The sequence below is a fragment of the Phalangium opilio genome, unplaced genomic scaffold (assembly GCF_054372755.1).
Source record: "Phalangium opilio isolate 3A_F unplaced genomic scaffold, DU_Popi_V2 ptg000003l_1, whole genome shotgun sequence".
Lineage (NCBI taxonomy): Eukaryota > Metazoa > Arthropoda > Arachnida > Opiliones > Phalangiidae > Phalangium > Phalangium opilio.
In genome coordinates this window covers 6,912,146-6,932,508 of record NW_028324145.1, presented here as the reverse complement: position 1 = coordinate 6,932,508, position 20,363 = coordinate 6,912,146, and the positions used below count along the sequence as shown (strand labels likewise).

Genomic DNA, 20,363 nt, shown 5'->3' with positions numbered 1-20,363 from the left:
AATTTATATTGTTGAAAAATATCAACCGTTAATCGTTAAAATGGTTGTCCTAACTTTTTTAACTTTCGCGACTTTACTAGGGGTTTTCAGTGGTCAAAATCAAGTACTTGCGCAAGGTATTTACGTTTATTTTTTTTCTTTCCATAGTGTTTGAGGTATCTCGGTATTATTAAAAATTTTAAATCACGCTTTTCAAACCGCTCAAACTGTATGAGCCATAATTATTGCAATTTAAAAGTGGCTAAATATTTGGTTGTCTCAACAACAGGTACTTCTAAGTCGCTACCCGAAGCTTTTTCAACGTATATTTCGATATATTTTGGAGAGCTTCATGTTTTGGATGAAGCTGTTATGAACTATGATAAGGACCGGAATAAAGCGTCTTTGTTCATCAAGGATGGCTCTTCTTTAATTTTCAATTTTGCTGATGATCAGTATTTATCTGTAGAAGGTACTGTAATTAACAACAAAATATCGGGGGCGTGGAATTCATAAAAATTCTAGCTAAGATACCCGGGTTGTTTATGGGACTTGAAACCGAGAAAGAGCTATCCCATGTAGACGCTAAACACTAAATAGATTTTGGACTTATCCTAATGAAATACATGGATGTTGTTGTTTTTTAAGAGACAATGTGTTTTACAATTAAACAATTCTTAATTAGGGGTCAATCATAAAGCTAAAAATTATAGGGTAGGTCGTTTTTAACAGGATTAATGGCTAGGGGTTCAGCTCCGTCCAAACCTTGAGAAGAACTCAACCAATTAAAGCACTTCTAATGAACCTTCCCCCTAGTGTTACTGACATTAACCATGCAGTTTGGTATAATCAAATTCAGAAATTAATTAATTGTGACGGCGTATAATGAACCAACAAACAAACAAACCCCCTCGAATATACTTAAGATGTAACAATAAGTGATTATGTATTAGGTCCAGTTTGCTCCGGTGCGACGATAGCCGAAGCGGACCCATTCTTCTTCTTCCCATACAAGAACTTAGACAGAGGGGGTTTGCAATTATCTAGCCCTGATGTGGCCTTTCATTTTGACGGAGACCATGTTGTAATTACAAATTATAACGTTCATTAATTGTAATTGATCAATACCTAAGACAATTCTTAATTAGGTTGTCTCCAAAAATGAAAGTATGGACGGAATCATTACTGAACATTGGACAGGTAATAAGACCATGGTATTTGAAGGAGCGAACTGGAATTGCGACTTAGATCATTGGTTTAGAACAGGTACTTTTAATGTACTTATTAAAAGTACTTGGTAATTTTTTATTTACCAATTTTTCGATTCAGATGATGAGAAATTTATAATTCCTCTTAAAATTGAAAACAAATGCGCGTTTTCCGATACGCAACCAAAAGACACCAAAGAACCGGAAGCGAAAACATTTCAACACAGTTATAGGTTTTTTCGGTTTGACTCGAACCCGCCAAAAGAAGAAGCGTTTCAAGTATGCGAGGCCTTACTAACATTCTGGGTGTTTTTGATAAGTCTGGCATAAATTGTTGTGTCTTACCTTTGAATCTCATTTTAGTATAATTAGAAATATAACGTAAATTAAAGGGTGTGTTCCTTGGGTCAATCTGAGTGGGAAGTAGTGTCAAAGGTCATGAGGGGGTCTACAACATTTAGTTACAGAAATATTTGCTCCCAAACATTGATTGGCCCCCAAAGCGAGCGGAAATGGTCACACATGTGGTGTGAGACATATCAGCCTTCAATATAAGAACGGTACTAAACCTTTATCTAGCAGAAGAGTGGTACTATTAAATGGATGGGTGGTAGAAGTGTGCGTACGATGGTAAATTAAAGCTAATTAATACACATGTGTGTCTATTTAATTGATTTAAGGGCTAATCAATGTTTGGGAGCCCATATCTCCGTAACTAACTAAATGTTGTTGACACTTTCGAATCAGTTTGACCCTGTAATTTATGTCAGAAACACCCTTAACGCAGTCGAATAAATAGTGACTTTCTATTCGAAGCAATCCTTGGGTTCTTTTTGTTTTCGTCAAAAATCTTCTCAACCACACCCGGAAATGCCATCCAGATTTAAGTACGTAGGTGAGCAGTTGACGCCAATGTTACCTACCACGGATTCTGTCAACAGAGAACAAATCCAAGTAATATTTATTTATTTACTTAAGTAAGTACTTTGGGTTTGTTATTAAGTTTATAGTCTTTTCATCAATCCTCAAGTACTGGTATGATCGCGACTACAAACTGGTGCGTTTGGATCAGTTCTCCGTTTACAATGACTTGCAAACGACTTCCTTTTTTGATTACAGCAAAGGTACTGGCTTTTTAAAACACTGATTATGATCTATTAGGATTAAATAAACCAAAATGACACTCATACACATTTTGTTGGGTCGTTAACCAAGGTGTCTTCTATGGCCTTACCAACAGTATGAGCGACGAAGGTCAGAGATGCGCCATTATGAATATGACATCGCCTTTACCAGATGCGGAAGGAATTTTATGGCGTCAAACCGAATCTGATTATTACCAATATGTGGGACAGGTAATTTTACAAAAGGAACTGTTGTTGGTGTTGCGTTCAACGGCTTACATTGGTTTCTCTCGAACAGAGAGTAATTGACGGGATAACTTACTTTATATGGGCTGCAACATCTACGGAAATTCCTATTCCTTCCAATATTGTAATTAGAAATGTATATTTCTTCAAGGTATTTGTCACATTTATTAAAAAATAAAACATGACGCGGTAACATAAAGTAATGATGCAAACTTAGGAATTCAAACGTGACGCGAATTCCTTTCGCTTCATTCCATCCCATCAAGAAACTTACACCTTTAAAGACGGACTAGTAATTTATCTTAACGTCTTTGCATAGTTCAGATTTACACTTTGACCTCTGCATTCATTCATTTATAGTTGTATGAAATTATAAAAGAGAGGTTGTTCGGTTACCACATATCACCGTCCGATTGGTCAACTATGGACGTTACCCCTTGCTTCTATAAACCTGGACAATTAATATATTTTCAAATTGATGTCAAAGGTGATTGATTACCCATAATACCCTTAACGTATAAAGTTGTAAAACGGACTTATGCGGGGTAATTACAGGTACCGAAAGCATAGAGCCAAGCATGGCGACTTTATTCCAAGAAGGACTTCACGGGGAACTGTTGGGAGCTGCAGGTGTGTCTATCATACGTCTCAACAAAATGCAGGTTCGTTATTTAGTGAAACATTTTCAGAGCTGCTAAAGCCTAACAATTCATACCTTAACGTCAGATCACCCATTTTGAAGACGGGGATGTTTGGGCCACCGCGGTTCTTACTGAAAATCCGAGCTTATTAGGTATTTAGCTAGTGTTTAATCAAACTTAAAATAAATATGACACTAATTATTTCAAATTAAGGATACGGGAACAAAAACACGGAACCATCGGTGTCCGAAGCGTTCAATCGTTTGAAAGCTCAAGTTAATGATGATAAATTTCAATTTACAATCATTGACCCGGATTCTAAAAAGGTTAATTAAGAAAATTAATTATAGAACAAGTTTGCTATGTTAGATGGGTATCTAAATACCACGCGGTTATTATTAGGAAAAATATAGAGGCGACACCGGGAATTTATCTCCCCCTCCCCCAATTTCCAAAAGTGTAAGAATGAAACCAATCGACGTGGGCGGATGTTCTAGCAAGCTTACGACGCGTGGCGTCAATACTTAAGCTCCTCCTACATCTATGAGTATCATAGATTCGAAATGACAATTCCTTGTGTCCCTTCTCTATAATTTCCTTTTATTAAACAGCTCGTGGTAATTTAGTTCCATTTTAACGTTATGTTTAAACAGTTTCACATTTTTAATCCGTACTTTTACTGGATTAGGAGTATAAATTCAAGGGTATTGAAGTGGACCAACTTAACAATGGTCGAGGTACGTTATATAGACCCAAAAAATACAGGGGCAAGAGGGTCTTACACGTTTTTAAGTGATTTATTTCGTACCTATTTGTACGATATACTTTTGAAATAAACTGTGTAAATTGAATTAATTTGGTCAAATGCGATCCTATCATGGATATGGATATGTATGCATACTGTGTATTATGGATTCCCATCTCTTATCTTCCTTCCACGAGACATTTCGCTTAGACGCCCGTTCAGCATAGAAAAAAATTATGACTTGTGAGTGGGAGTAGGGGGAAATTCGTCTTTTCTCTCATTGCGCATGGGCAAAATTTCAAACTGACCACTTAGGAATCAGGATTTTCCGGAGAGCTATAGTTCGTTCCCCCCCCCCCCTAGCTACTTACGACGCTTGGTTGCCTGCTTTTTGCTCTACTTGGGAATCCGTAATACCTTTATACATACATATCCATGCTTATATGTACACCAATAATTACAAATCAAATGTATTGGGAAAAAATGTTTCGTGGAATTTCAGAAAACGCCCATGAATATTTGAAACTGTGTTAAATCATAATTCCAATCAAATTTATTGATAATAGAGATATTAGTTATTTTATAGATAATAAATAGACCCAAAGTCGCTTTCTACGGTTTCCCCATTGTTATACACATACTGATAACTTTTAGGGGCGTATTGGAAACCAACTTAGATAAAGCTGTACGCGATATTATATAGTTCTTATTTGTTCTATAACAATAATAGGCCTAAGGATAATAATGTAAGATATATATCAGCTTATCAATAAGAGACGTGATTACAATTTTATTTGTCGTACCGAATTTGACTCGCCCCCTTTATTTAATCCACCTTGGGTGTTCGATCGTGCGGGAAGCCAAAGTTCTTCATTTACTAGAAAGGTTCAATTAATTTAAAAGGTATTTATTTATTTATTTGTTTGTTTGTTTTAGTTAACCGCGACTAAAATCTAATTTCAGCTGCTGTTATTTTTCTTTATTTCACAGGGATAATTAATTAAATCTAAACGAAAACATTATGGGACAATTAAGAGGGTTAATTTCTCTCGTTTTCTCTGTTTTCGTAATTTTACAACTTCTTTCGAATGTCGTAGATGCTCAAACAAAGTGTCAAAATTTTGCCTCACTTAGTGGTACGTTTAATTAATAAATGGGAAATAAATTTCAAGAAGTGGTATCTAGTTTATTGGGGAGAAGGTATAAGAAGCCTACGTATTTGCGCGCCATAGTCCCAGTTCCCCTTTCAAAATACAAGGGGGGGACGTAAAAGGAGGCCGGGCTATTTTGCCTCTCCTCGGAAAATACGCAATTTTCGTCATTCGCGTCTCGCTGACGTGAGTTTTCAAGAAATAATGAGATGCTGGTTGTAATTTAGAGGCGGGGATTAACTCCGGACCTACGTTTGGAATAAAGATAAAGCTGGAAATGTATCGAATTTATACCTTCTCCCTAATAAACTAGATATCACTTCTTGTCAATTTTGAGTCTAAAATGTAACTCCTATGACATTTTTGCTCCAAGGAACATCGTAAACAAGTTTTACGGATGACCCCCTTAATTAAATTAGAATTGCCTGTTCAGTTTCTTACTTAAATTAAAGGGGTCATCCGTAAAACACTAACCTACTATAGTTATAACTTGTTTGGGGTTGGGGCAAAATGTCATAAAATTTTCATTTTTGACTCAAAAAGACGGTACCACCCTCCGCGAACACCCTGTATATTAAATCCATTTATTTTAATAGGAAATATGCCTTATATTCTTAACATCACTGATCTTTCTTACACCATGACCGTGGAAGCGAATTTACAAGAAAAAGTGTGTGTGTGTTAGAAAATGTTTAGAAATAAGTATTTGAAGTTCAAAATAATTTCTAGAAAAAGACCTTGTACGTCACGGAATACTATGATAAAGAATGGGGAAATGGAAGACTCGATGTTCTGAATGGAGGGAAGGTCACCAAGTTCTTGTACTTGAACGAAACCGCCGAAATATTTACAGTGAAAGGTATTTAGGTTATCTCTAATATTCAACCGGATCTAAATGACTGTTATTGTACAATGTAGATAATGAGTGCACTACGCAAGACATGAACAAGGGCTTCGAAACACCATTTGATCAGTTTAATCTTTATAAATGGAATGACCCTAACACCATGCAACCTATTATTGGTCCATCTAACTTACTTCGTTACGGAGTCGAGAATAAAGCCGTTAGTATCAAGCTATCGAAATATCTTCAAGGTCATGAACTTTAGCTCTCTTTTCGTGTATGTAGAGACAAGAAACCCAAACTGGACAAACCGTACGCGGGATTAAGACCAATGTATATAGGCTTTGCGATAATGACGGGAAATTAGCAATACGTTACTTCTTCATTGGTATAATAATAGACCGAGTACGAAATAGGCTTAGATTTCTAAGCCTAATTATTCTTACAGATCCTACAACCGAGAACGGTTTCGGTATAGTAGGTAAGGACGTTCCAGCCCGTATCACTGTCGAAGGTCAAACTGCGGAAGGTGGAAATATTATGCACACTTACGACATTGTTAACTATCAGACATTTGTCCCCGATATTGGAAATACTTTCAAGGTAGAAAGGTTAATACTGGTTCCCTTTAAAGTGACGTCATAGTTAAATCCATCCAGATCCCCAAAATGGTTGGTTGCACTCGTTTAGCCGGAGCGGGAGACGAGAAAAAAGTCCCCAATTACGATAACAAGGACTTTCATTTGGAAGCCGAAGTGGTTTACACTCCTTGGGGGAATAGTAACTTCAGTTACGTCAATACACTTTCGGTAAGTCTGCTTGTTCAGAACGTAAGGACACCGATTGGCTAACGTTTACAACTTGTCATCTTAAAGGTAACGATGGATGCCAAGTCGAAACATTTCGCTTTCGAAACCAACACCTGGAAATCTCACAAAGATGCCGAAATTGCCGAGCCTGGTGACGAGTTGAAAGTTATCTATGACATCCAGAATGGTTCGTGTTTTTTCTTGATTAGGTTTTGACAATAGCACAAACGTTATCTTCGGAAATCTTAGCCTATTGTTTCCACAGAATATAGATACGAAATCGATGAATCGTACGAAGCTTGCTCCGTCCTGAACGTCGACGAAGGAGAAGTAGGAAACGACGGATACAAACCGCAACTGAAGTTACCCGATGGACAAGTTTTGGACCTTTTATCAGCCGATCTTTTTGTTAGAGATAAAATAACAGCCAATCAGTACCATTACCTCGGAGACGTAAGTCTCCCAAAAACGTTTTAATCTTGAAATACATCTAAATAACTCGCCTAACCCTCAAGGACACCGAACGAGGGATACCGGTATCAGTATTCGAAAAACATTTGAAAGAAGAATCGGAAGATGACTTCGATGACATCATCATTACCAGATACCATTTGGCTGTAAGTTAATTTCTCTCGTCTTCGCGCCATTTTGTGACAAAATTACAAGTCATTCCTTGGTTACGTTCAGGACGACACCATTTTGAACACTGAATTTTCCGAAAAGAATGCTCCCATTAAGATCGTTTATTCCAATTTTAACATCGCTCAAAAGGTGTAACGTATTTAAACCCCTCTTCAAACCACCCCCACCGTCCCAGTCTAAATTATTTTATATCTCAGTTTGTCGGAATTGTTGTCTTCAACATTTACGCATTCACTTCAACGGTCACCAAGAAAGCGGAATATTTTGACGTCACGACTTGTTTCAAGGATGATGACCAATCCAGATGGTTCCAGTTAATTTTCCCCAGTAAGAAACCGCAGCTTATCTTTATTCTTAATTCGTTTAAATTAACTATGACTTCGTGCGTCTAGTGCGAGACAATAAACCGGACGATGTCATTCCCTTTATACCTTTCATCGAAGACAACTTTTTGAACCTATTGCAAGTACCATTGGTTGGTTCACCCCTTAGGGTACCCAAGGTTATGGTTGACGTTGATATGGACAACATTTACGTCACCGCCTTACTTTTAGAACGACCCGATTTCATGCGTAAGTTTCAGTCACTCGCGTAACTCTGAAAAATGTCTAAAAACCAATCATCTTTTCCGCAGTCGACTTTCAAACTCAGGGAAAATCCCGAATTACTAAGGAACCGAATGACATGATTGGTTTGACCACCCAAGAAGGATGCGCCAAGGCTTGCCTGGAAAAACCAAGTTGCGTATTTTTCTCGTATTGCGGTGCTCTTTGCACTTTATCCACGGATGATCCCGGTACAGATGGAATTCAAGATGACAACCGATGCGAAATGTTTATGCGTAAGTTTGACGCAATGTTCCCTTGTCTTAAATTCTTAATCGTTACACGCTATTCACCTTAGATGACAAGTACGATACCGCTTTACTTACTATGGATGAAATTACCACCAATATCGCGGGATCCGTAGAAATGGGCTCTATAGTATTTATGTTGCCCAAACCAAATGAAAAGGTCATGGTAAGAACTCTTATAGCATATTTATTGAGACAGAGTCTTAAATTTGTAAACCACTTCGCAGGAATTCTTGGCGACTGGATTTAAGGAAGAAGTGGCATTTGGCCTTAATGGAGAAAAACGAAATGACGGTTAGTTTAACTTAAAGAAATTTTAATCAAAATTAATCACAACCACAAATATTGCAATTTTTAATCAATGCAGAAGACATAAATGATAGACTTAAAACCGGGATCTTTGGAAGAAGACTCGATGAGACCAAAAAGGACGTAGTGAAGCCATTGGGTACACAGAGTTTCGCAACCTGCCGTCGCGCTTGCCTCAACAACCCAGAGTGCGAGTCCCTTTCTTTCTGCCAAGCCACTTCAGATTGCTCTTTAAGTACTTTACACGGAGAAGAGATCAAGGATGAGTTCATGAAAGAGGATTGGCAATGCGAAATAATGTCAAGTAAGGTTGCCGTCTTACTAAGGGAAGTCTGGGTCTTTGATACTTCGTATAATTTTGAACAACAGAAGCGTACAGTGATAAGTTCGAAGCGTACCCCGGCTTGGTTTTGGCTCAAACTGCCAAGAAAGTCATGGAACTCGGAACCAGCGACGCGTGCGCCAAGGCTTGCGTTCAAGAAACTGGTTTCAACTGTCAGTCCTTCGATTTCTGCGCGGGTGGATCCGGGAAAGCAACGTGTCTTTTACACACCACTCATTTTCTAAGTCTCGGGAGTGACGAATCCAAGGTCAACACCGACAACGCGGAATGTGGACATTATTCGAGTAGGAATTTAAGATGGAAAGCGTATAATCCTCGCAGACTTTCACCTTCGTTACAATGTTTTTTTCAGAGAAACTGGTCTACGATTTTAAATCCGAGTTGGGGAAGGGAATCGTCGAAACGGAAGTCTCGGTTCAAATCGATGACGTTAACCCCGAACAATGCGCCAAGTACTGCCTGGAAAATGCCAGATTGAATTGTCAGACGTTCGAATCGTGCACCACTTTGCCAATAACCCTTCAAGGAAGTACTTGTCGACTTTTCAGCAAGACAAAGGGTGGTTTACAAAAGAAGGACGCGCCACTTTGCAAGATTTACGAGAGATCTGGTACGAAGACGACACTTCTATCGCCTGAGAAGGCTCGAATGTACGTGCCGAGGCCCTTGTAGCTTAGCGTTCATCGCGAGTTGTGTTTTAAACCGTTGTCAAATCAACGAACCATGATAGTACAATCCCTTTCGCGATTAATTACGAAAGAGTGGTTCGACTTCACTCCTTTCTAATTAATTTTACCATTCGAGGTAATTAATATTAATTAAATCTAATTTTTTTTAATATAGTACGAGCGGCCGCTCCAAGCGCGAGCGCAAACCAAGGTTATAAGAAATGTAAGTATCTATAGATTATATCAACCGTATAATAATCTCCGTAAGTATGGGTCCAAGGTAGTGTAGGCATTGCCTGTGCACGATTTTAATGAAACCGTTGCACCATCAGCGTTTCTCCTCCAATAACAAGAGAAATAATGTAGGCATAACCTACTGTAGTTTTCCTTCTTTTTCGTCTTGTTACGGGTAGAGATAGTGATCACAATAGGCCACCATGGTTTTTGTTTCTGGCAAATCCATCACCAGATGTCCCTCGGCGCGTAAATTAACCAACCTTCGATCCCTTTGTCTCACTGTGGGAGTTTAGGCTTGCGGTGTAGAATACTAGTTCACCTCACCTACTTCTCCCTGCTTCAAAGGAGGCGTTAACGTAGCAAATATCCTTTCGACCCAAACTTATGAGTTTATGATTGGGTTGTGATTACAGTAGAAAATGCCAGCAGTATAGTTCAACGAAGAAAAAGTCGTGTTATTTGCGGGAATGGATACTGCTCATAACGTTGGATTATTGTATAATGAATGTGGTTCATGTTATTCTTGCTTATTTTTAGCCACTGTTGGAGGGGTTGGATTTTTTCTATTTCTCGTTGGACTCGCAATTGGCGTAGCCGGCATGTTTGCTTATGGCTATTATCGCGCTAATCGTAGATAATTAATATATTTTTGTACTAACATTTGATGTAAATACTAACAAATATTGTAACACTATTTAAAAGTTTTTTTCAAATTATCTACTAATTACTAACCTTGAAACGTGATATTTACTAGGCTTATCAATTTAAAAAGAAAAAAAATTAACGGTTTTGAATTTGAACTTTTTATTGACTAAAATTAATCAGGACAGTAAAGTTTCCAAATTTCTCTAAGGACCCCGGAACTAAGACACTAAATATTGAATTTAGGCCTACGGATATCATTCGGCAGAGAAGAATTGCGTAACCTTTCCATCCAATCATGGGCACCCTTATTCGTCGTCCATTTAACAAACATTGTAGATACTAGATTCAAATGCGAATAAGACCTCACACTCTTCTTGGAAAAGGAAAGAGGAACTAGCCAAAAAAATAAATCTTGTAGACCACTGAGTGATCCGATTAGATTATAAGTGTTTTTAGCATAGCGAGTGATATTACAGCCCACTTTGCGTGGTATCCAATTTCAAGATGAAATAGAAGATTTGAAAACTTCTTGGATTGAGGTAAATTCATTTCAGTTGGAGTTACATGGTCAACGTATTGGGACCGTCAAAGAGTTGTTGGGTCCCAAGAAAGATAATTATAGCGGGAATCTGTTTCGATTGTCGCGCGAAGTTATTATCGTTGCAGGGAAAAAGATGGTAGTCCCTGTCAGGTCTCTATGGCCTTTGGTTGGTGTCCTGGTCGTTTTGTTAGGACTGACTGACCGAGTGCAATCGCAGTAAGTACTTGAATTGTTTTGAAGCCCAGTAATGTTAATGAAAGGGTTAGTTGTTAAAATGAGTTCTAACTTATGCGAGCTACAACCACGAGGAAGTTACACACATTTTTTCGAAAGTTTATGTTCTGTAAGTTTCGTATTCTTTATTTGTTGAGAGTGTGTTAGAGAAAGATTCGAAAATCTACTGAAGGGGCTTAGCAAATAGGGCTTGGCTAAATCCCCTGACGCCATTCAAGTATGATTATTTTCAACGAGGAAAACTATTTAAGACACTCTAGGCTACCGTTAAATTGCGTAGCGTAGTGTTGCAATGCCTATATTCGTGGGTTTCTGTTCATTTCTCTGTAAACCACGAGGCCCGGTGACGTTTCACTTCGTCACTCTACTAATCCCACTAACGAATATTAAAAACTCATGACAAACTCTTATGTATATTCGATACTTAAAACTACGCCAGTCCCCTGTCTTTTGTTACTGAGTTCAATCGACAACGAAAAGGTTCTGTTCGAATCTTTTTAAAGCTTTGAAATTGGAACCTCTGCATGGACATCTACACGTCCTTGAAGTACGTAGTCTGTACTTCGCGACAACGCTCTTCATCATTTAGAGTATTCAGTTACAAGACTTCTACGAGACTATTTGTCAGTTACTGATAACCAAAACAAAAATTAAAGCTGATAAAATTTGGTTGAATGCATAAATTTATTTTTCCCAAAATGGTTCCTTGTTGATAACGAGATCTTTTCTTAAAGGTCAATCAATTTTTGTAGGAATGCATTTGTGGTGGCACCAAACACTTTTCGATTGGGTGCAAAGGAAACCATCGCAGTCTATTCTCACTCAGGAACTCAAGATGTGAACATTAGCTTAGCCGATTACCCTGGAATGAAAAACACTTTCTTCACTCAGAGTATTAGGGTTGTCAATGGTAGGTCGCGAACGACATGTTTCTTTTGTGAAGCTAAAGTTCTGACGTCAAAATTCCTCTGTCCAGATGCACCCCTGAAACTCACTGTAACGGTCAAACCCGAACACATCCCAGATTTGAACATAACGGGACCTTTGGACCACCATTATTTGTATTTGATGGTCAATTCCAGTGGAAGTTTGAAAAAATCCAAGGTTTTGGTCACCCTCCACTCTGGTTACTTGTTTATACAAACGGATAGGCCCATTTACACACCAAAACAAGAAGGTTGACAAACTAAAAGCAAAAGAGGAGAGTTAGGTTTAACATCTTATTTATATACAATTTCAGTTAAAATAAGACTGATTAGACTTAATGAGGATATGTTGGTGGATACAGAGCCATTCACTCTTCAAATCAGGGTAACGGTTAAATCAATTTATTTATCAAGTCAAATTAAAGAATTTAATATTGCGCTTTAGAACCCGCAAGGGGCCATTGTGGACTCGCAACACAGTAACAATATAAAGCGTTCGCACGGAATGTACAATTACGCTTTCAAAATCCCCGGATATTCTTTATTGGGCGAATGGTCAGTTACAGTTCTATACGGACTCAAGGTCAAACTTAACTCGACCGTCCAGTTCGAAGTACAGAAATATGGTAGGACAGTCTCGTTACATATAGGGCCAAAGTTAGTTCTCTCTAACATGGCATCTACGCAGTTTTACCGACGTTCCAAGTGGAAGTCAAGGGTCCTGATGTCATATTCAACGACACTGAACTGTTCGAAGTTTCTTCCACAGCTAAATACGTCTACGGTAAAAATGTCCAAGGACATGCCATTTTCAAACTGAAGGTGAAATTGCAATCTGGACATACTTTACATTTCGCCACAATTGGACCAAAAAAAGTAACGTGTATTTTTTGGTTTCTCTGATTTCTCATGAATTGATTTATATTCATTCAAATCTCGTAGCTCTTCGAAGGTATAGCTGCTTGCCGCGTCAATACTTCGGAGATTAGAACAAACGAGAAGATTGGTTGGTTTCCCGGTATCAGTGGAGCTAGACTCTTGGTCGAAGCCAGCGTTTACGAATTTTCTTCGGGAGCGAAAGAGAATGGAACTTCGGACGAAACCATCTTCTCCACAACCCCATATATCATAAGTTTCCAGAAGTCTTTGTCCGATTTTAGACCTGGGATTGATGCGGTTGTTCAAGTAAGCCATTAAGACAGGAACCGCAATTATTGCATGTTCCCTAAAACCTATAATACCGCTAGGCGCAAATCACCCATGTACATGGCAAACCCGCCAATAACGTGGAAGTTCAAATCACGGTAGTGGACCATAACAATACCGTGGTACCGGTACCGGTTGAAGAGTCACGTGGTCAATCAAACAAAGAAGGTTTGGTGGCTTTCGTTTTAGGAACTCAAATTTCTCAGGAGTTCTTGAAAGTGACAGTAAGTCTGAACTTGATAGTTCCTGGTCACGACACTCCTGAACCTAAATATTGTTAATGTAACTTTTAGGTTGAAACAGTCAAAGATGTTAAGCATCCTTCCAAGGGAACAATCATTCTCTATCCTTTTAAATCTCCTATTATTGGCGCTTACGTTGGCATAACTAAAACTAATAAACTAATGTACCAGGTATGCAATTGTTCTTCCAGTTGTTTCAAGAAAGAGGGCCGCAATAATAAATTTATTCTAAAAATGTTAAAATGCGTGAAATGGTGCGTACATAACTTTTCCGTAGAATTTGAAACTAGAGTTGTCACAAAAAAAGTTGATTTTCATGTCTGTACTACTTTATGAATTTCTGTCAAGAAACGTTCTGTATCTCAAAAACATTTTTCGTTTTGTTTGTTAAGGAGTTTTGTCACTAAATGCTCTTGACCCGTTGTATTTTTAGGTTGGAGAAACGTTTACTCGCTCTATCTACACGCATCCTTCAAGCATGACCCAGAATATTTCCTACTTGGTCGTGTCTAAAGGCAAAATATTGACTTCCGGTAGCATCTTACATAAAAGTATCCAGAGAAGTTTTAGTTTCAAAGTGACGGCCGATATGGTTCCCAGTGCCCGTGTCCTGATCTTCACTGTTTACGAAAAACAACTCTTCACAGATTCTTTTAAGTTCATGGTCGAGAAAGTGTGCCACCCGGACAGTTTGGTAATGGTCAACCATAAGACTGGAGTTGCGGAGGAATCCATTTTTTTCCTTTCCTTGATAGATAAGTTTGGAAGCAAACAGCGATAGCGAACCGGGACAGGTTGTAAATTTGAAAGTAAAAGGGAAACCTGGCACGATGGTGGGAATTCTGGCCGTGGACACCGCCGTTTACGCTTTAAGAAACAAAGATAAACTGACCGGAGATAAGGTAGGGCTTGAGTTTTCTTTCATCTTTAGTTTCATTGAACGTTTGTCATTGTAGATGTTTAACGAAATGGATAAACACGATCTTGGATGCGGTCCAGGTGGAGGCTTGGACTCCGCCGCTGTCCTGACCAACGCTGGAGTAATAATCATTGCCGATACCGTGACTTTGACCACCGAAAGGAAAAGTAATGGTTTTTAAAAGTTAATGCTGACGAAAGGAAATTAATAATTGTCTCAACCAGGTTGTCTTGAAAGGAAGTTGAAGAAGAGAGAAATCAGCGAAGAAATATGTTAATAAATGTTGTTACCCTCTTGTTTTTACGATTCTAAGATTTGTGCATTGCCTCTTTTAGCTCATGAACATGGACAAGGGAATGAAAAGTGTTGCAAGTTGGGAAAGTTACCTGATAAGCACAAAAGGTGAGTCGAAACAGTCGGACGTATCAAGAAGCTGTATTAACGGGTGTACCTCATATGAGCAGTTCCCTGTAGAGCAGTTCTCGAAATAGCAACCGCGATTCCAAAAAAAACAGCGGAATTTTTCAAAACTGCTGTTTTAGAAATAGCGGCTGCTATTTTGGGAAATAGCAGTGTTTGTCTTGAATTTCGAGCTTGTCTTTACAATACAGTTATATTCGTTGGTTTCAAATACTACCTTTTCCGTGATCATTTAATCAGGAATATGACCTACTAACGGATCGTGTTTTTGAAGTACACTTAAATATTGTACTGTTCTTCAGGCTGTATCAGTTTACAATTCTCGTACCAGGATAGAAAAATAATTCGGGAAAGGTTATTTTATTTCGAAAGTAGATAATTGTAAACAGTAATTTTTTGGAGAAGGCATATTATAATTCGAGAAAGGTTATTTTATTTCAGAAGTAGATAATTGTTAACAGTAATTTTTTGGAAAAGGCATATTATAATTCGAGAAAGGTTATTTTATTTCGGAAGTAGATAATTGTAAACAGTATTTTTTTTTTGGAAAAGGCATATTATAATTCGATAAAGGTTATTTTATTTCAGAAGTAGATAATTGTAAACAGTAATTTTTTTGGAAAAGGCGTAACATTGTTACAGCAATTCCAAAATATTACTAACCTAAGTCTAACCAAACGAAAAATACCTAACCTGACCTAATACTATTTAGTTGAAATAATCAACTTAAACCTAACCAAATTATCCATATCTGACCTAGTTCTTTTTGAGTTCATATAACCCAGCTGGGCCAGCTTACACCATAATAAACAACTATGGTTTTTCGCATATCTGTTTTTCCGCTCTTTAGAGAACTGCTGTAACGGTACGCCGCGTTTACGAGAACCGCTGTATCGGTAATTGCTGTAATGGGTAAACTGCCATTTCGGGAACCGCTAGTTAGAGAACTGTTGTTATGAAAACCGCTATTATGAAATCCGCTCATAAGAGAACTGTTGTTATGAAAACCGCTATTATGAAATCCGCTCATAAGGGAACTGCTCATATGAAGGCTTCCCGTATTAACAGAACGTGGCTAATTGCAGAACGTGTGAAGTAAGAGCTGAAATTATCCGTCGATTTGAAGAGTCTGATTTCGAAGACAAGGAAGGTTGCGCCAGCATCTACTTCAAGTGCTGCGAAGCGATACAGAGCAAGTTGGCACCTGGTCAGAAATTAGTTCTCGATTGCATCGAGACTTTACTCCGTTTATAAAAATAATATCCATGCATTCCTTTGTTGCAGAGTTTAATATGGGGCGATCGATTGACCAGCCCGAAACCGATGCTTTGCAAGGGTTTCTCGATGACGAAGACCTGAAAGAGTTTGAAAAAGACGTCAGGAAAGAGTTTAAAGAGACTTGGTTATGGAACAGTGGTGTAATCGGACCAGACGGCATCATGGAACTAAATAGGACGCTTTTAGACAGTATCACAACCTGGGTTGTACAAGCGGTTGGACTTTCGGGTTCCGGAGGTGGCATGTGCGTTGCCGATCCTAAGAACATTGTAGCTTTCCGTAAGGTATTTATAGACGTCAAGATTCCATACAACGTTGTTAAGAATGAGCAAATTGAGATACCCGTGACGATTTTCAATTACGCACCAAAAGATTTAAAGGTAAGGGATATTTGGTCCACGAATCCGGTAATCAGTAATTAGACATTTATCTTTAACTTTATAGCTGTTAGTATACATGTACGGAGTCGAAGGTCTTTGTTCCGATGCTGAGCCAGGACAAAGAGGACCCAAAAGAAAGATCAGCGTCAGCTCCAATAGCTCCGAGACAGTTGCCTTTCAAATGATCCCACTCGTCGCCAAAGATTTCTCTATTACGTTTTCAGCCATGTCCAGCGAAGGATCTGATACGGTTGTTAAGACGCTGAGTGTCATTGTAAGTCAGTTAAATCCTTCGATTTGATTTAAATGAGCGGTAAACCATGATACTCTCAGCCAGAAGGCGTGCCCAAGGAGAAATTCATCACTTTCGCCGTTGATCCAGCAAACACGGAAAAACGGACCAAAAGGGATTTAGATAGTAAAAATATAGATAAAAAATTTGATATCAAAAACAAGAAACAAGTTTCAATTGTCAAACTAACTCCGGAAGACGAATATTTTGTTCCTGGAACCGAATACGCCATCGTTGAAGCCTACGGTTCGGATATAGTACCATGGCTGGGAAAATAAGTAATAATAATGTCATTTTCAGGTGACAAATTCGGTCCTTCGATTGAAACCAGTCTGAACGACCCTGATAAATTTTTACAACAGCCTACGGGTTGTGGCGAACAAACTATGATGAAAATGGCACCCACATTATACACTTTACATTACTTGAAAGTCACTGGAAAACTCAACTCTACTCAAGAAGAGAAAGCCTACGAATTTGTTCGCTTTGGTAAACTGTTGCAAATCGCAAATATTTCATCAAACTTTAAAACAAAACCCTTTTAGGATACCGAAACGAATTAACTTTCCGAAAGTCCGATGGTTCGTTCGCAGTTTGGACGCGCGACCCATCCAGCACATGGTAAGATAACTTAAGCCTCAATCTATTCTTCAGAAGTCCGTTTGTGAGCTAATTTCTGCTTAAGGTTGACCGCTTTCGTCGCCCGAGTGTTTTGCCAAGCGAGGAAGTACGTGTTCATCGACGAAAATGTAATACCTGGCGCTCTGAATTGGTTAGTGACTAAACAGAAACCAGACGGAACCTTCGTGGAGAATTACCGCCTTTATCACCAGGAAATGAGAGGTGGAGTTGATGACGACATTACTCGGACAGCTTTCTCCCTTATATCTTTCCAACAGTGTAACAAAACGGTAAGTGCAGTAGTGGGTCTTAAAATATCTTCCTCACACACTTTCGGTATTCCCGTAGAGCTTTCAAGGGACTAAAGAAAAGGCAGCCAACTATTTACGCGCCAAAGTACCGGGAATCGGCGATCCTTACCCAATGGCTTTGATGACTTATGCCTTGGCTCTTTACGATCCCGAATCCGCTATCGAAGTCAATAAAAAACTTCTACAAATGGAGTCATTTGATCCAGGTATGCCATGATAATACAATGTTTATTCGTTGTACTTGAAAATTTATCTTTAACTACTCAGCTTCGAACACGCGCTACTGGGGAGATGGGAAATCAGCCAATTCGATCGAAGCGACCAGCTACGCCTTACTGACTCAGTTATTGTACAAAGACATGGAAAAATCAATTTCCATAGTCAATTGGTTGAATTCCAAGAGAGGAAGTGGCGGTGGATTCGTGTCCACGCAAGACACCGTTGTTGCTATTGAAGCTCTGGCCGAGTACGCCATTTTGTCTAGGGAACCCGACATATCCCTCGTCATGAATATTACCTATAACTCTGACCCTAATTTCAAACATACATGGAGTTTTGAACCCGGAAACGCTAGAGTTAAACGAGAAGTCAAGGTGAGTTCATAGTATAATCTGTGAATTTTTCATTTAAAATTACGGAAGGGTGTTAGATCATATCTACAAGGACCTAGAATTCTTCGGTGCAACAAACTGACTCATTCCATTTCCGAGTTCCATTTAGCTGCCCAAAGTTAAAGGGAATTTGATTGTTGACGCGGAAGGGACTGGCTCTGGGGTTATCGGTATCCGATTAGGTTTTAATATTGCCAATTCTCCAGACACCATTTGCAAGGTACATGTTGGATTTGAAATGATTTTCCACCATTTTTTTTAACTAGCTTCGTCCTAAAATATCTAGTTTGACATTAATGTCACTGTCAGCGAAGCTTTCAATAATGTCAAAGCGGATGAGATTCCCGTTATTGACGAAGAAGATAAGAAGCCAAAGTCCGTTGTTGATGGTGTTCCCCGTGAATTAGAAGAGGAACTGGGCGTCGAGAAGAATGGTACGTTTTGCGATGGTGCCACGCACTTTCGAATAATCATTTTTAAAATGTTATATTTTTAGACACTCAACATTCGGGAAAGTCAACCTCCAACCGTAATCAATTCGCACCGAATGGTAAGTATAGCGGTTACACTTTAAGCGAATACTTTTTCTGATTGCAGTAATGACACTATTAATATATTTGCAGTCCAAAACTCAAATGCATTGCGTCTCAACTTAACGATTTGTACCAGGTATAATAATTAAAGTCGTGTTCAATTTGGTTTCACATAATTTTACAGGTATTTAGGTAACGGGGTCACCAATATGGCCATAGTTGACGTTGGAATGCTAACTGGCTTCAAACCAATCCAGGAAGATTTGGAGAACTTAAAGAGTGATAAGTCGCAAACCATTGACAATTTCGAAGTAAATGGACGACACTTGATCTTCTATCTTGAAAAGGTGAGTAATACCATGAATCTATATAACAACATGTCCTAAGTCTGTAGTCTATTATGAAAATAATCATTCGCTTTTCAGATCAATTCGAACGCCACAATCTGTTTCTCATTCCGAATTCAAAGAGAATTCGTAGCTAACAACCTCGAATCCGGATTAGTTCGAGTATACGATTATTACGAGCCAAGTAAGTTCTACCTAAAGCTAACCGGCGTTGCCCGGGTTTTTTTCTAAAACAAGGAAAATTTTTCTCAGTATACGTAAACACTAACAAACACACCCGTTTCTGAATAATGTTTTAGAAATAATTTTTTCTAAGTTTGATTTCAAGAAATCAATATTTAATTGGGGTTATTCATAATTCTAAAGTGTTGCGGGTCTGGAATAGGATGTTCTTTGTAGGCTTAATGGCTAGGGATTTTCGAACCCAACCTTGAGAAACTCAATCTAGCCACGCAGTTCGGTCAAATCATGAAATTAATAAAATGTGATTGCGCAAATAAACCAGTCCAACTTCCTCCAATACATATAAGAAAATTATTTTAAATGTTGAATTAGTTCTAATAAGTTTATACTTTTATTTATCGTAGAACAAATTGTTTGCAGCCAGTTTTACCGCTCCCAAACTACGGGACCCGTTTTGGGAAAAATATGTTTCGACGAAGAAGTTCCCCCTGGAAAGAAAGTTGTCAATAAAGTTTGCAAATGCGCAGAAGGTAACGATACTGAATTTTTCACGAAGAGTAAATCTTAGAGGAGTAATAACCTTAAAAATGTTCTATTAGGCGGTTGTCCACCCGAGAAACCGTTTAAGGAAGTATTCAATTCTACATTAAGCATACAAGCTTCTAGAACATTGTTGACTGAATGGGCTTGCAGCAAAAGGGATTACTGTAAGATTTTTAACTACTGGGTTAGCTAAACAAATGATTTAAACAATGACCCTTTTTCTAGTTTGGAAGGTTAAAGTACTGTCGATCGATGAGAAAATGTCGGGATACATTCAATATAAAATGTATGTGGTCAAGGTTTTGAAAGAAGGTCAGTTTAAGGTTAGGGAG

At 38.5% G+C, this 20,363-nt stretch overlaps 3 protein-coding genes across 4 annotated transcripts in view; all 3 read left to right on the top strand.

The window, feature by feature from the left end:
- Positions 1 to 183: 183 nt before the first annotated feature.
- Positions 184 to 4,081, top strand: LOC149717416 (uncharacterized). Its single transcript, XM_089834541.1, has 14 exons — positions 184 to 451; positions 933 to 1,063; positions 1,128 to 1,245; positions 1,309 to 1,466; positions 2,004 to 2,141; positions 2,218 to 2,311; positions 2,403 to 2,542; positions 2,610 to 2,708; positions 2,775 to 2,849; positions 2,918 to 3,044; positions 3,113 to 3,219; positions 3,284 to 3,350; positions 3,412 to 3,524; positions 3,887 to 4,081. The coding sequence occupies exons 1-14, from the start codon at positions 211 to 213 to the stop codon at positions 3,992 to 3,994; spliced, it is 1,716 nt and encodes a 571-aa protein (XP_089690667.1). The 5' UTR covers positions 184 to 210; the 3' UTR covers positions 3,995 to 4,081.
- A 1,280-nt stretch (positions 4,082 to 5,361) lies between these two features.
- On the top strand, positions 5,362 to 10,512 carry LOC149717415 (uncharacterized). 2 transcript variants are annotated; one of them, XM_089838804.1, is made up of 21 exons: positions 5,362 to 5,373; positions 5,691 to 5,764; positions 5,824 to 5,953; positions 6,013 to 6,158; positions 6,224 to 6,326; positions 6,387 to 6,541; positions 6,598 to 6,747; positions 6,814 to 6,934; positions 7,013 to 7,200; positions 7,263 to 7,364; positions 7,435 to 7,518; positions 7,587 to 7,716; positions 7,782 to 7,961; positions 8,024 to 8,230; positions 8,293 to 8,408; positions 8,470 to 8,536; positions 8,610 to 8,855; positions 8,921 to 9,178; positions 9,247 to 9,504; positions 9,738 to 9,785; positions 10,337 to 10,512. In XM_089838804.1, exons 2-21 carry the CDS (start codon positions 5,696 to 5,698, stop codon positions 10,435 to 10,437), a joined length of 2,859 nt encoding a protein of 952 aa, XP_089694930.1. In that variant the 5' UTR covers positions 5,362 to 5,373; positions 5,691 to 5,695; the 3' UTR covers positions 10,438 to 10,512. The 2 variants fall into 2 exon arrangements, with proteins under 2 accessions (XP_089694930.1, XP_089694931.1); XM_089838805.1 differs by lacking the exon at positions 5,362 to 5,373 and having other exon boundaries at positions 5,440 to 5,764; positions 9,247 to 9,544.
- A 148-nt stretch (positions 10,513 to 10,660) lies between these two features.
- LOC149717414 (complement C3-like) overlaps positions 10,661 to 20,363 on the top strand; it is a 10,456-nt gene continuing 753 nt past the window's right edge. Inside the window, exons 1-32 of the mRNA XM_089838801.1 lie at positions 10,661 to 11,201; positions 11,972 to 12,129; positions 12,196 to 12,396; positions 12,460 to 12,530; positions 12,591 to 12,771; positions 12,834 to 13,021; positions 13,088 to 13,330; positions 13,393 to 13,575; positions 13,645 to 13,764; positions 14,027 to 14,287; positions 14,349 to 14,495; positions 14,550 to 14,679; positions 14,737 to 14,784; positions 14,848 to 14,914; positions 16,018 to 16,139; positions 16,217 to 16,590; positions 16,655 to 16,864; positions 16,924 to 17,128; positions 17,183 to 17,371; positions 17,428 to 17,503; positions 17,568 to 17,793; positions 17,852 to 18,020; positions 18,082 to 18,407; positions 18,535 to 18,645; positions 18,712 to 18,859; positions 18,922 to 18,975; positions 19,049 to 19,094; positions 19,143 to 19,305; positions 19,384 to 19,489; positions 19,893 to 20,018; positions 20,088 to 20,195; positions 20,257 to 20,343. Of these exons, the coding sequence (XP_089694927.1) occupies positions 11,119 to 11,201; positions 11,972 to 12,129; positions 12,196 to 12,396; positions 12,460 to 12,530; positions 12,591 to 12,771; positions 12,834 to 13,021; positions 13,088 to 13,330; positions 13,393 to 13,575; positions 13,645 to 13,764; positions 14,027 to 14,287; positions 14,349 to 14,495; positions 14,550 to 14,679; positions 14,737 to 14,784; positions 14,848 to 14,914; positions 16,018 to 16,139; positions 16,217 to 16,590; positions 16,655 to 16,864; positions 16,924 to 17,128; positions 17,183 to 17,371; positions 17,428 to 17,503; positions 17,568 to 17,793; positions 17,852 to 18,020; positions 18,082 to 18,407; positions 18,535 to 18,645; positions 18,712 to 18,859; positions 18,922 to 18,975; positions 19,049 to 19,094; positions 19,143 to 19,305; positions 19,384 to 19,489; positions 19,893 to 20,018; positions 20,088 to 20,195; positions 20,257 to 20,343 (4,927 nt within the window). The 5' untranslated portion in view covers positions 10,661 to 11,118. The remainder of the gene's footprint in view (positions 11,202 to 11,971; positions 12,130 to 12,195; positions 12,397 to 12,459; positions 12,531 to 12,590; positions 12,772 to 12,833; positions 13,022 to 13,087; positions 13,331 to 13,392; positions 13,576 to 13,644; positions 13,765 to 14,026; positions 14,288 to 14,348; positions 14,496 to 14,549; positions 14,680 to 14,736; positions 14,785 to 14,847; positions 14,915 to 16,017; positions 16,140 to 16,216; positions 16,591 to 16,654; positions 16,865 to 16,923; positions 17,129 to 17,182; positions 17,372 to 17,427; positions 17,504 to 17,567; positions 17,794 to 17,851; positions 18,021 to 18,081; positions 18,408 to 18,534; positions 18,646 to 18,711; positions 18,860 to 18,921; positions 18,976 to 19,048; positions 19,095 to 19,142; positions 19,306 to 19,383; positions 19,490 to 19,892; positions 20,019 to 20,087; positions 20,196 to 20,256; positions 20,344 to 20,363) is intronic.

Coding starts and splice junctions, on each gene's coding strand:
- LOC149717416 (XM_089834541.1), top strand. CDS start 211: ATGAGCCATAATTATTGCAATTTAAAAGTGGCTAAATATTTGGTTGTC. Junction 452..932: donor TCAGTATTTATCTGTAGAAG/GTACTGTAATTA, acceptor ATTATGTATTAG/GTCCAGTTTGCTCCGGTGCG. Junction 3,525..3,886: donor TTGACCCGGATTCTAAAAAG/GTTAATTAAGAA, acceptor TTACTGGATTAG/GAGTATAAATTCAAGGGTAT.
- LOC149717415 (XM_089838804.1), top strand. CDS start 5,696: ATGCCTTATATTCTTAACATCACTGATCTTTCTTACACCATGACCGTG. Junction 9,505..9,737: donor CAAGATTTACGAGAGATCTG/GTACGAAGACGA, acceptor TTTTTAATATAG/TACGAGCGGCCGCTCCAAGC. Junction 9,786..10,336: donor AAACCAAGGTTATAAGAAAT/GTAAGTATCTAT, acceptor GCTTATTTTTAG/CCACTGTTGGAGGGGTTGGA.